The 12,900-nt window shown below is 37.1% G+C and overlaps 1 protein-coding gene across 2 annotated transcripts in view; it reads right to left on the bottom strand.

Annotated features, from left to right (window-relative positions):
• ARHGAP42 (Rho GTPase activating protein 42) overlaps positions 1-12,900 on the bottom strand; it is a 312,202-nt gene that overhangs the window by 43,069 nt on the left and 256,233 nt on the right. For both annotated transcript variants that reach the window (XM_082339914.1, XM_082339913.1), the window contains exons 13-17: positions 6,913-6,975; positions 5,904-5,978; positions 5,179-5,263; positions 4,513-4,571; positions 1,899-2,004 (exon numbers count right to left, since the gene is read on the bottom strand). In XM_082339914.1, the coding sequence (XP_082196040.1) occupies positions 1,899-2,004; positions 4,513-4,571; positions 5,179-5,263; positions 5,904-5,978; positions 6,913-6,975 (388 nt within the window). The remainder of the gene's footprint in view (positions 1-1,898; positions 2,005-4,512; positions 4,572-5,178; positions 5,264-5,903; positions 5,979-6,912; positions 6,976-12,900) is intronic.

Here is a 12,900-nt window from a genome sequence, read left to right as displayed (position 1 = left end):
GGTCCTTTAGGCCAGTGACCAATCCAGGTCACTGATCTTAAATGCTCTTTTCTTATGTCAATAAGGTGGCCAGGGACCAAGAGTGTTATCAGTTTACTTAAGTAAGTCATTGATGATGTGGGCACACATGCTACTGCTGCTGCTCAGACAGTGGAGATTGACCTTTTACAGATTCAAGAAAGAGCCAGGAATGGTGGTGAAGGTTGGGCAGAAGAATTTTAAGTACTCTTCAGTGGCTAGACACTCTCTCTCTGCTATTTCCTGTATCGCATTCATAATTAAAGGTGAAACTTGTGTTCATCTAACATTCTGAATAATTAAGCAAAAACATTTTATGTGACACTCATGAAACTTTAAAGGCACATTTTAAAAGGCTTTGCTAAAAAATTACCTTGAATACAGCAAGAGAATGCCCACTAAATACAGTATGGATAAGTTTCATGAAGAGGTCACAGAACTCAAAAACATAATTCAAGACTATGTAATTCTGACCAAGGATAGTGAGTCCCTATTCATTAGCTAAAAGAGGTGTTGATATGGGCAACAGTTAAAAATGAACTTGAAATTAAGTCATTCCTAGTGGTTCCTTCTTATTTCAAGGAGGGTAAATTCATATTATCTCAAAGTCTGCAAGTTAAGATGAGACTGATTAATGTACATCACTGTTTCAAATGTGCGTGGCTCAAATTAGGATACATTGGGTTACTACCTGTAGCAAACAAGGAAGGATTAATCATTGTGAATCGTGGTACTCATTAAGACAAAAAAATGTTCCTATTTGTAAATGAGGCTATAAGGGAATTTTTAAGTAAGTTTAAAACCTGAATTTGGACTTTTGTTTCCAGCAGCATGGCAAACAAACTTCTTGATTAAATGTGTGTGTGTGTGTGTGTGTGTGTGTGTGTGTGTGTGAATCAAGATAGATCTGTGATGGCTAAAGTTACGTGTCAAATTTTCTAGGCTGCAGTACCCTGATATTTGGTGAAACATAATTCTAGATATTTCTGTGAAAGTACTTTTAGATGACATTAACCTTAAAATCAGTAGGCTTTGAGTAAAGCAGACAACTGTCCATAACATGGGTGGGCCTCATCCAACATCAGTTCAAGGTCTTAAGAGAAAAAGACTGAGATCCCTGAGGAAGAAGGAATTGTGCCTCAGGCTGCCTTGGATTCAAGCTGTGACATCAACTCTTCTCTGGGTCTCCAGCCTGCCTTGAAATCAGCCTCTGCAATTGTGTAGCCAATTCCTTGCAATCAATCAATCTCTCTCTTATACATATGTGTGTGTATGTATGTATATATATATACATATATGCATATATGTGTGTATATATATATACATACACACACACACAATATCCTATTGGTTCTGTTTCTCTGGAGAAACTTGACTAATACAATATCTATCTATCAAGATTTTTAAATACATAGATGAACTAACAGCGGAGTTAGAAAGATCTTCAGAGACCGACAGATACTATGAATCTAGAGAAGGAAGCTAACATTCAAGTGGCAGTTTGACCTGGTACAACCTGGTGACCCTAGTAGAATAGAGAACTGGTCTTCAAACTTCGGGCTTACAATGTATCTAAAAGAACTGGGAAAGAGCTATATACCACTTCATATATTTTTAAGTTGACATGAAAATTTTCCATCATTAGTATAATGGTTGCAAGGATATAATTATTTGCATGTCGTAAACATACACAGGTACACACACACACGTATAGATGTATCTTAAAAACAAACTGCCACACCATTTTTTAAGCACATTCAATGGACTCTGATTATAATAGCAAGGTTATAGCTCCATCACACCCTTGAAAAAGACATGAACATGCTTAAGTTTAACAGCTGAACAAGTAATTAATTGAACAATATAAGTCAGAGAATTACTTGACCAGGTGCTTTATTAAGATGTCCAGCATCTCTCTGTTTTTCTCTGGCAATTTGTGCACCAATGCATGTACAGCCTCCACCCGGTAGTTTTGGTCATCAGACTCTGTAACATAAAAAAGGTTGCAAATGTTCAAATTTTAATTGTATTAAAATGCATATATAAACATTAGTAATTAAAGTATCATAACCACTTCCACCCATCGTGCTTTATAAGCACTGCTTCACATGGTAAGTATTATCACTATCATTTCCTAAGGCTTAGAGACGTTGAGTAATTTGTCCATGGTCTGCAATCAGTAAGTAGAGAAGTCAAACCCAGTTCTATCTAATCCAGACCTGTGCTCTTAGCCCCTGAGCTGTATACTTCCATACAACCATAATTCATCTCCTCCTTGGGTTTTGCTACACAAGGATAGAATAAAACCTTTAGCAATGTGAGTGATCACAGCAGTTGTTGCAAATGGCCTAATGTGCCAGGCACTACAATACACTCTAACACACTGAAACCTCCAAGTCACTCCATCAAAACAGAGGAAGCAGGTATTCCTTTCCAAATTTTATAGATCCAAAGATGGCAGGGAGTTATTTTTGTGAGGTGTCAGGTTTATTGCACAAATAAAGGCCTGGTAGATTTTTAAGCCCACGCTGACAATGGTAAATCTGAAAAGCAAAATATCAACTAAAGCAAGTCTAGTCTACAAGGCAAAAGCCAAGATGTTGACAAGTCTTCTAGAGAAACTTCTAATGCTTCAGAACAAGGAATCGATTTAATAGTCTCTTACTACCATAAACAGATTCTGGGTTGACTGCTCACCCTGCCAAGCCCTTTCTTCAGAAAGTGCCCAACACATAGGGTTTATATTATGGGACCTTCATCTCTTCTGGGCACAGCTATTTGTACATGAGGTAAGGAAAGAGCCTGACTTTGGTTGGGCCAAACATGAAGTTTCTCCCAGGCGTTGGAATGGAGACACCAAAACTGATCTGACTGCTGGATACGTGAAAAGGCACATCATGTAAAACCAGGCAGAAAGCCAAGAAAAATCTGTCTGGAAGCGAAGATAAGAATGAGGCAGATATGCAGCAAAGAACAAAAATGAGAGACCCTCCAAAAAGAGTTGGGAGGATGGGCAGAGAAACATCTATTTCCTACTCTGAGGTTCCTGGTTGCAGGCCATGGAAGGCAGGACCCATCCTCTGCCAAGGAGTTCTGAGGGACTCCCCTAGTCTCTGAATAACTCCCCCTTTTTCCTGAGCTGGAGTTCTCTTGCTTGACCCCAAATAATACCTAATTTTATGATCCTTGACCCAGACAAAAGATAAATTCTTATACATAAGACACATTTTAATTATCATGGTAGTGAATAATATGATCATTATTTGTCACAGAAGTGAAGAAAAAAAATCTTGTGACCAAATGTTTGCATCAGAACAACCAGCTCATTGAGCCATTCTAGCTAAGTGGATCCAACACCATTTGCTATAAAACTAAACTTTTGTAAGGAAGTGTTCTAGGTTAAGGGTCAAAAAAGCTGGCTTGTAGTCCTGATATTGCTGTGAATTTACCAGTGTCCTTGGACAAAGTCACCTGCCCGCTCTGGGTCCTGATTTCCTAGTTAATAAAATGAGGTTGGATTATATATTTTCTAAGGTCTTGTTCTTCTTACAAAGACAGATTTCTATAAAGAGGATGTAGAGTGCAGAGCTTTCAGTAGAAAGCTAAGTAGTATAGATGTTTATGAGATCATGTGGTCAGTCATACATGCTGGACTGAAAACCAAGATCATTCAGCTTTACCTGACACTTTTATCAGTAGACAATACTTCCTGTGACATTACAATGTGTGATAAACTAATGCAGCTGATTTCTTTCTTAGACTGTGAAAAATACTCTTGTTACAGTCATACCTCATATATCCTAACAATGAAATGCCAACTCCTAACTGTTACAACTTGTCGTGATGGGCTCAGATGGCGACCTGGCACTTTGAGCCCAATGTTTTACAAGTACACACTTCTAACTTCTCAGGTTACATGATTGTCACTGGCCCCTTCCCCTCCCCCCCCCCCATTTTGAATTAAGCCTATCTATTCATATCACATTATGGCAGTCACAGATCTAAAGAAACAACATAAACATCTGATCATCATCAAGAAATATAAAAAGAGAGAAAAGGTGCTTGCTGTCTGCCAAAAATATCTGACTCTTTCTCCAGATTTAGGAACACGGCACATGAGTATGTGTATAGTGGAAGCACTGGCATAACTGACTGTACAGATTTGTGGTCTTGTTTATTTAACCATGAAATTGCTCTTGTAAGAAACTGACATTCACCAATCAAGTAAAATGTAATACAAATAATTCCTCACAGCTCTTTCTAATCACATCATACTCACCACCCCAATAAGGTCTTATTAAGTAACAAAGTATTTTAGTTCACTCTGTGATTTCTTATAACCATATTGTAAACTATTATATAACCATGTAACTATGAGAATGACAGTTTCTTAAGCAATAGACAGGAAAATGTTAACTAGCAGGTTTAAACTTACACCTCCAATACAGCATAAAACCACATCATTTATAATGCATCCAGTGGAAATGTACTTACTAACAGCAACAATAAAATCTTTGTGTAATTTGTAAGTCATCAGTGGTTCTGCAAGGCACCTACAATAGAGAATGAAGCAAATTTTAGAATGGCAGTATCTTCTGATTTCCCCTGACCTTTCAGTGCTTCTTTAAGAATTGGGTAATTAGGTGTATGATAAAGTCCTAGCAAGGAGTCTACACATAGTTCTAAAATGCAGACCTCAAAGATACCAATGCCCCTGAGCACTTCTTGCCACCACTGTATTAAAATGGGAGGCTGGGAGACAATTTTTTTTTTTTTTTTTTTTAACTTTGTGAGAACTATTGGACCATAGGCGCAAAATCCCTCTCAGATATGGGGGCAATAGTTTAAAATTTTTTTTTTCAAATTCAACTTGTGGTGTCTTAAAAAAATACATGAAAACCCGAATTCAAATCTAACATGAAACAGAAATTATTATTTAGTATTCATCAATTATTGCAGCCTTTTAAGTGTATTGTTTGAACAAGCACATATAAGTTCCAGAACACTAAACACAACCATTACCACCCTGTGCTATTCCACCTTAAATGAAGGAACTGTGCTAAGGAGCGAAGAAACAGGGGTTCCCTGGGATCCGTGGTGACTGCCCAAGAGGGTGACGGAGAAACCACAGCACAGCGGCAAGAGTTAAGCCCCCCTTACCTGAGGTAGTTTTTCAGCCCACTTGTTATTGTCTTATTATCCCACAGTTCAATATCAATGTCCATATCAGGAGGGGATTTGGGAGCTGAAAATAATTAAAATAAGATGTTTAAACTGTGCAATTCAAAACATCACTCACACCATTAAGAAAATGGATACTAACATAAGTAGGTCACAGAGAGAGGCATGTATTTCTTAGAATGCCAATGGAGTTAACTTTAGGATTGCTGTTTGCATGAGTTGGTGCAAAGCTCACTCTGACACTGAACCTCAAAGATTTCTTATGGAATATAGTTTTTCAAATCAGATGTTTGCTAATTGCTAACATCACAGCACACTTACTATGTATTAGGCTTATAAATAAGGAGGTGAAGGCACAGAGAGTTTAAGCAAATTACCCAAGGTCACAAAGCTTTTAACTGGCCCAGTTAAGATTCCAAGTCAGGCAATCTGAATCCCAGCATCCATAAATCTTATTGTACCTCTAGCTAATAATCCAAGGATACTTGAGGAAAAGTCCAATATTATAAAAAGGGCCCCTTCTCAAATTCTGATTGTTCATCTATTACAATGGACATTAAAAGCTGAATACAAATATTAATTTTAAATATGACTCGAAAATACTCAAAGACAACCAATAATCTAGATCTCAAAGAAAACTATGCTTTGAATTTTCTATAAGAATGCAAAAATTAAGTAAGTAACTGGCTTCATCCAAAACTTACAAAATGTGGTATTCATGAGTTTCTGAACTTTGGAGTTCACTCCTCCTATTCGGTAAAGACCTAAAATGGTGATGCCTAATGAGAAGGAAAAATCACAAGAAAATGGCTTAAGACACAGCTTCCGAAGTACAGAATGTTAAAAACTCAGATATATGCCTACACAAAATCTGAAAGCTACGTATCCAATTTTACAGTCTAACTTTAGCAAACCTACCCTGGAAACACCCATCAGACATGTATTTCTTAGAGCAGACATTGAACAGTGATTTGAAAGTCTATGAAGAGCTTCAAAATAGCAAAGTACACCTGCTTATTCACCACTACTTGACTATAAAAAAGCATCCAAGATGGAAAGGGATGATCAGTATTTCTCACACTCTGTTTCCTCAGTCACAGAGTCCTGCATGTTGAACAGTTTGATGGAATTGATAGCTTCACTTTAAAGGTGAGGAAACAGATTCAGAGATTTTAGGGAACCTACTTAACTTCTCAGAACTTCTAAGTGGCAGCACCAAAATTTGAATCTAAGTTTAAAGAACTCCAAAGCCCAATAGGAGGTTTTGCTTTAGACAAATTTTCCTGGAAGTAAAAGGCAACTGGAGAGGACTTCAGGACCGAGGTCATAACTAGAATGAGGAAAGGTGCTGAAATTGTGACAATGACTAAAATCACTCTGAGATATAATGTAGGGAAACAGGAGAGCTGAATTCAAGCTTCTTAGGAATCTTACCTTCCTAAAGCTTGAAAAAAAGAAAAACACAGAGTCCATCAATACGAAGTAAAGTGAGGCTATATTATGAAAATTCATTAAAAAACAAGTATGTCTGTAGTATGATTTTGGTAAACTGAAGTTCAAAGTATAGTTACTTATGTGTTTGTATAACTTATAATTCATATATTACTTAAAATAAATCTCCTGTTAATAACTAAGTCCCTCCTCATTCTGAGCAGTTTCTACGTAAGAAGGGACCACACAATAGTAACAGTGTACCCATCAGGCAACACTGACCTCTCGTTTCCACAGCTTGAATGCATTTTCTCACAAAGTTGAACCCTGCTTCATTTAAGTACACTGAAAGTAAAAGAAAATCATATTAAGTGTTTATGTTGAACTTGCATTCCTGCTTCAGTTGGCTCTGTAGTTTCATGGCTTGATGGCACAGGGGTTGTTACTGAATTTATCAAATATTTTGGTTAGCATATGAATTTTTATTTGGGGGTAGAAGTGAAGGAGGGAGGTTCACATTCACCAACGTTTTTATATCAACTTGCTTCATTAGAAACACAGATCTAATAATAATTATATTATTAGATATAATTAATAATTATATTCCATAGCTATTCACATATTTTTTCCCAAGAGATTCTCAAAACAACATTATGAGGTAGAGAGAAAGCTTTGCAATCTTAAGATGGTTCACCAAGTTGCTGAAAACTGCTTTTCTTTGTTCTAAGGTCTAGAGCCACATTTTAACTCAGCTCTCCTGAATTCAAGCTCAATATTCTATTCTATTGCATTTTGAATCATATTCAAATAATTCAAAATATGCTTAGTAAGTCCGTTAAAAATCCCCCAAAGATCTTCCATTATGAAACAGCAATTTATTTTCATTGTTTTTTGACAGATTTTCTTTAGATTTTTCAAATTTTCTTAAGGTTTGGGAGCCAGATCAAGTTAGATTACTTGTTTAAAGAGAAAGGATTTAAAAATACCAAATAACACTCAGAGGAAAAATTTAAAAATTTTTTGATACTATAATAAAATTTTTCATCAGATGTGGTGTACATATTGTATTTCTTAATATTCCCAAATCATAATATATGAAGACAATTCAAACCAATAGAAAATTAAAACTGGTTTCCATTTAATGATGGTGGATTAAATACATCCATGTAACTACACAGATTCACAGACAAAAAAGTATATATCAAAAAATTATGCTAAAAAAAATAGGTGCCAGGAAAGACAAAAAACTTTGAAGAAATCCTAGACAATGAAAATCACTGAAACGGAATTGACTGAAAAGTTTGAGAAATCTGAGATTAGAAATGAGAAATCAAAAAACTAGAAGTACTACAATGCGATATCACCCCATACCTGTCAGAATGGCCATCAAAAAAACAAAAAAACAAAAACACAAGTAACAACTGTTGCCAAGGATGTAAAGAAAAGAGAATCCTTGTATACCATTGGTAGGAATGTAAACTAGTGCAGCCACTGTGGAGAACAGTATGGAGGTTTCTCAAAAAACTAAAAATAGAACTAGCATATGACTCACCAATTCCACTCCTGGGTATATAGCCAAAAAAACCCAAAATATTAATTCAAAAAGATACATGTACCCCAATGTTCACTGCAGCATTATTTACAATTGCCAAGATATGGAAACAACCTAAGTGTCCATCAGCAGATGAATGGATAAAGAAGATGTGGTATATATACACACAATGGAATACTACTCAGACATAAAAAATAATAGCAGCAATTGGGTATTATGCTAAGTGAAACAAGTCAGATGGAGAAAGACAAATACTGTATGATATCACTTATATGTGGAATCTAAAAAATACAACAAACTATTGAATATAACAAAAAGGAAGCAGACTCACAGATATAGAGAACAAACTAGTGGTTACCAGTGGTTATCTGTGGAATCTAAAAAATACAACAAACTAGTAAATATAACAAAAAAAGCAGATACAGATATAGAGAACAAACTAGTTGCTACCAGTGGGGGAGGAGTGGGAGGTACAAACTATTGGATGTAAGATAGGCTCAAGGGTGTATTGTACAAAATGGAGAATATAGCCAAAATTTTGTAATAATTTTGTAAATGGAAAGTAACCTTTAAAAATTGCATAAAAATTTTTTAAAAATTAAAAAAATCTAGAGGTACTGACTTGGTAGAATATTTATTATACGTTGTTAGGCAAAAAAAAGTAATCTATAGGACAATACAACCCAATTTCTTAAAACATAAAATTTGAGGGTATGAATGTTTCTATTTTCCTAGGAAAAAGCTCTAGAAAGATCATGCAAATTGCAAGTAAGAAAGAAAAGGACAGAAGGTAGAAATTGTCATTTTTATTCATTGGATTTTGTAACTATTTTATATATCTTCTAAATTAGTTTTTAGAAATAAAAAATAGATTTAAACATGTAAAAATGCCAAAACTAAAATATGTATTGTTACCAATAGGAACTGGCTTATTTGTGTGTCCCCATGCCCTAGATGTCAAGAGAACAGAACTCAGTGAATGCTTTGGGTGAACTCAACATACAAGAATGAATGGCCATTAATCAAGCATCTTTCTAGAGCTGACTACCTACATGAGAGGCGAGCTTCTTTGGGCACCAATAAGGGATTGCTTACTTCCAATAACCCAAAATGCCAAGCACAGCATTATAGTATGAATACATTCAGATAATTTAAAATATTTATTGAACATAGGAAAAAAACAGGTAGAATAGAGAAGTAAGGAATCAATTATTAATTTTGATTTTTAATAACAGAAACTGAGCCAAAAAATGTAACCCTGGTAAAAATGATACACTAGCATTTTGTATCAATTAAAACTGCAAGTTCCTGACATTTATAACATTTGGTTCTTGAGGTCACATTTTTCAACTTTTCAATAAAATGTATTAAAAGAAAGAGAAATCCATTTTTTAAAAATTTCAATAAAACCTGCCCTTGGCTAAATGAATGAAAATAATTGTTATATATAAAAACAGATTTTCTTTAAATATCCATTTTGAGAAAAATAAGTAATAACCAGGCTATATCTTGAAGGTATACTGGGATATTTGGTGGCAATACCCCATTCTATCCTAGTAAACCAGTATCACAGGCTAATTATGAAGAAGAAAATCTTACAAACATTCAGTCTGACTGCCAGGTCATTCCATGCGTGCCACTGTCCTGATGTGTCCCATGGACCTTGTGTTTTAGCTCTCTTCACGTGAGTAAATAAAACATTATCGATCAATTCAGAAATGTGAAAAAATACATTGTGTTGGCAAAAATAACCATGCATTTTTGTTTTGTTTCCTTTGAACATCCTTTTCTATTGCCTGAAAGAGTATAGAGAGGTTCCATGGTGCAGAGGTAGCACCCAGCTTTGCTTAGAGCCAGGCAAACCTGGGATGGATCTCAGCTCTACTATTTACTGCTGTGTGGATAGAAGTGTGCCTATTAACTTTTATGAACTCTAGTTCTTTCATCTATAAAATGAGGGAAATAACAATACCTATGTTAAAGGGCTGTAGTAAGATGAAGACAAAATCCACATGAAGCACTGAAGAGTGGAAAACAATGGAACAAACCTAATCAGATGCTAGTTTCCTTCCCCATGTGCTCCTATCCACACATCACTGAGAAACAGAAGAAGAAACGGTAAAAAAAAAAAAAAAAAGGGGGCTTCCCTGGTGGCGCAGTGGTTGAGAGTCTGCCTGCCAATGCAGGGGACACGGGTTCGAGCCCTGGTCTGGGAAGATCCCATATGCCGCAGAGCAACTGGGACTGTGAGCCACAACACAAACTACTGAGCCTGCGTGTCTGGAGCCTGTGCTCCGCAACAAGAGAGGCCACGATAGTGAGAGGCCCGCGCACCGTGATGAAGAGTGGCCCCCACTTGCCACAACTAGAGAAAGCCCTCGCACAGAAACGAAGACCCAACACAGCCAAAAATAAATAAATAAATAAATAAATAAATAAATAAATAAATAAATAAATAAATAAAGGAGTTCCTTTAAAAAAAAAAAAATTTAGGCTTTCAAACAATCTTAAAAAAAAAAAAAAGGTCAGCCACTAGTACTAACCAGATGAAAGAGACAGTATTTACTCTCCCATTTAGCAGCTGTATTACTGGACACAGTTTTAATCTCTCTCATCCTCAGATTCCTCTTCTATACAGTAAGGATAATAGCAGTATTGTCTTCACAGGGCTATTCACAGATGAAATACGTTAACATTTGCAAAGCTCCTAGAATAGTACTTGGAATATAGTAAGTACTGCAGAAGTGTTGGCTGTTATCATCGTCGTCATCATTATTGGCTAGAAGAGAATATAAAATCTACACATGTCAATCACATGTATTCTTCGGGCCTGGCTGAAGTCACGGGGGCTTGAGGTACTATCTGCCAGAAGTGTTATTTTTCAGAGGCATACTATATTACTTATTTTTAAAATATTTGGGGCCAGGGCAATTATCTATTTTTTTCTTTTAATATAAATTTATTTATTTATTTATTTATTTATTTATTTTTGGCTGCGTTGGGTCTTTGTTGCTGCACGTGGGCTTTCTCTAGTTGTGGTGAGCAGGGTGTACGCTTCGTTGTGGTGAGCGGACTTCTCATTGTGGTGTCTTCTCTTGTTGCGGAGCACGGGCTCTAGGCGTGCGGGCTTCAGTTGTTGTGGCATTCAGGCCTCAGCAGTTGTGGCTCGCGGGCTCTAGAGCGCAGGCTCAGTAGTTGTGGCGCACGGGCTTAGTTGCTCCGTGGCATGTGGGATCTTCCCGGACCAGGGATCGAACCCGTGTCCCCTGCATTGGCAGGGGGATTCTTAATCCCTGCACCACCAGGGAAGCCCACAATGATCTATTTCTTTAAAAAAATGGAGATCAGGCATAAACCACTCAGGCCCTGTGAATCTAGCTGACCACTGAAGAGACAACAAGTTGGATATTCAGATATATGTCCCTATACTCTCATTAAACGTCAATAATCACAATGAACAAACACATCTTCTCATTGGAACGGAACTGTAGTAGCCTGGGATTACTTCACTCATATTTGCTGCTCTTTCCTGCAGGAAGATTATGTTTCTTAGCTCCCTCTAAGACAGACTTGGTCATATGATATGCACTAGCCAACAAAATATGAATGGAAGTCACAAATGTCATTATCCATCAGCTAGGAAGAGCTGGTATGTATTGTGCAAGCCTGCCACTTTTTTTCCCCCCCTCTGGTACAAGATCATCACTGTTACAGAGAGAAGGTACTACATGAGCTTGGGTTTTAGAGTAAAAATTATGTATAAGAAAATCACAGCTGACCTGAATGGACATATCGCATATTCAAGAGATGAACGTTTATTGTGGTTAAGTCTCTGAGACCACAGCATACCCTGGCCAGTTCTGATTTAATCATGTGTAACTTAAACAGATTGCTATGGCAAAAAGGACTAAATGGAATAAAGCCAATCCCACACACTTCGCTTTTCCTCGCTTATCTGGTATTTATCCGAGTTTCTGGCTACTGATTTGTCAATTCATATAAAAAGGCAGCACCCGTTCGTGGCTGCCTTACAAACTACTGATCAACAGTGTCTTCATGCAAGCACTCAGCAGTTTCTGCTGAGGTCTGAGGAGAAGAAGGCGATATGGCTTAAACAGGCTTTAACACCCTCTGTCTCCCAGTGAGTGATGGAGGAGGAAGTCACAAGGAGTGGTGCTTCTGAGGGAAGTCAGAGACAAACACATTTGGTAAAGGAAACCTTTCCACCTTCCAAAGTCATGAAGGGGTTACTACACGTAATATGCTAGTGCTAATGAAAATTCAGCAAAAATAGCTCTCTATAGCTTAAAAAAGAAAAACTGGGAACTCCTTAATGTTCAAATGAGAAGTCAGTGGAAGGGGTTCTTACTAAATAAAATCACACCATTAAAAGCTGATAATTTATCCTGATTCTTTCTTTAGTGGAGGGCAAGTACTCCTGCTGCAGCGGTAGAGAGGGGAGCATATCCATCTGTCTGAAGTACGAACTACTGAATCAGGGCTCAGTGCCTGGCCCAGAGCAGGCAGCCAACACGTGCTTACTGATCTATAGCTGGCTAGTTATTGGTTTGTAGCTGGCTTGCTCAAGTACCCTCTCTGGCTTCTACAAGGGTTAGAGCTTATCAGCTAACAGGAGTTGCTTTTGTCAACTCCTCTCCAGGGCTCTTACCCCAGCCCAGTATCTCTCCATAGAGAGGACCAGCGGGGTATGCAGAATA

Source organism: Balaenoptera borealis, assembly GCF_965194805.1.
Source record: "Balaenoptera borealis genome assembly, chromosome: 11".
Taxonomy (NCBI): Eukaryota; Metazoa; Chordata; class Mammalia; order Artiodactyla; family Balaenopteridae; genus Balaenoptera; species Balaenoptera borealis.
This window is presented reverse-complemented; position numbering and strand designations above follow the sequence as displayed.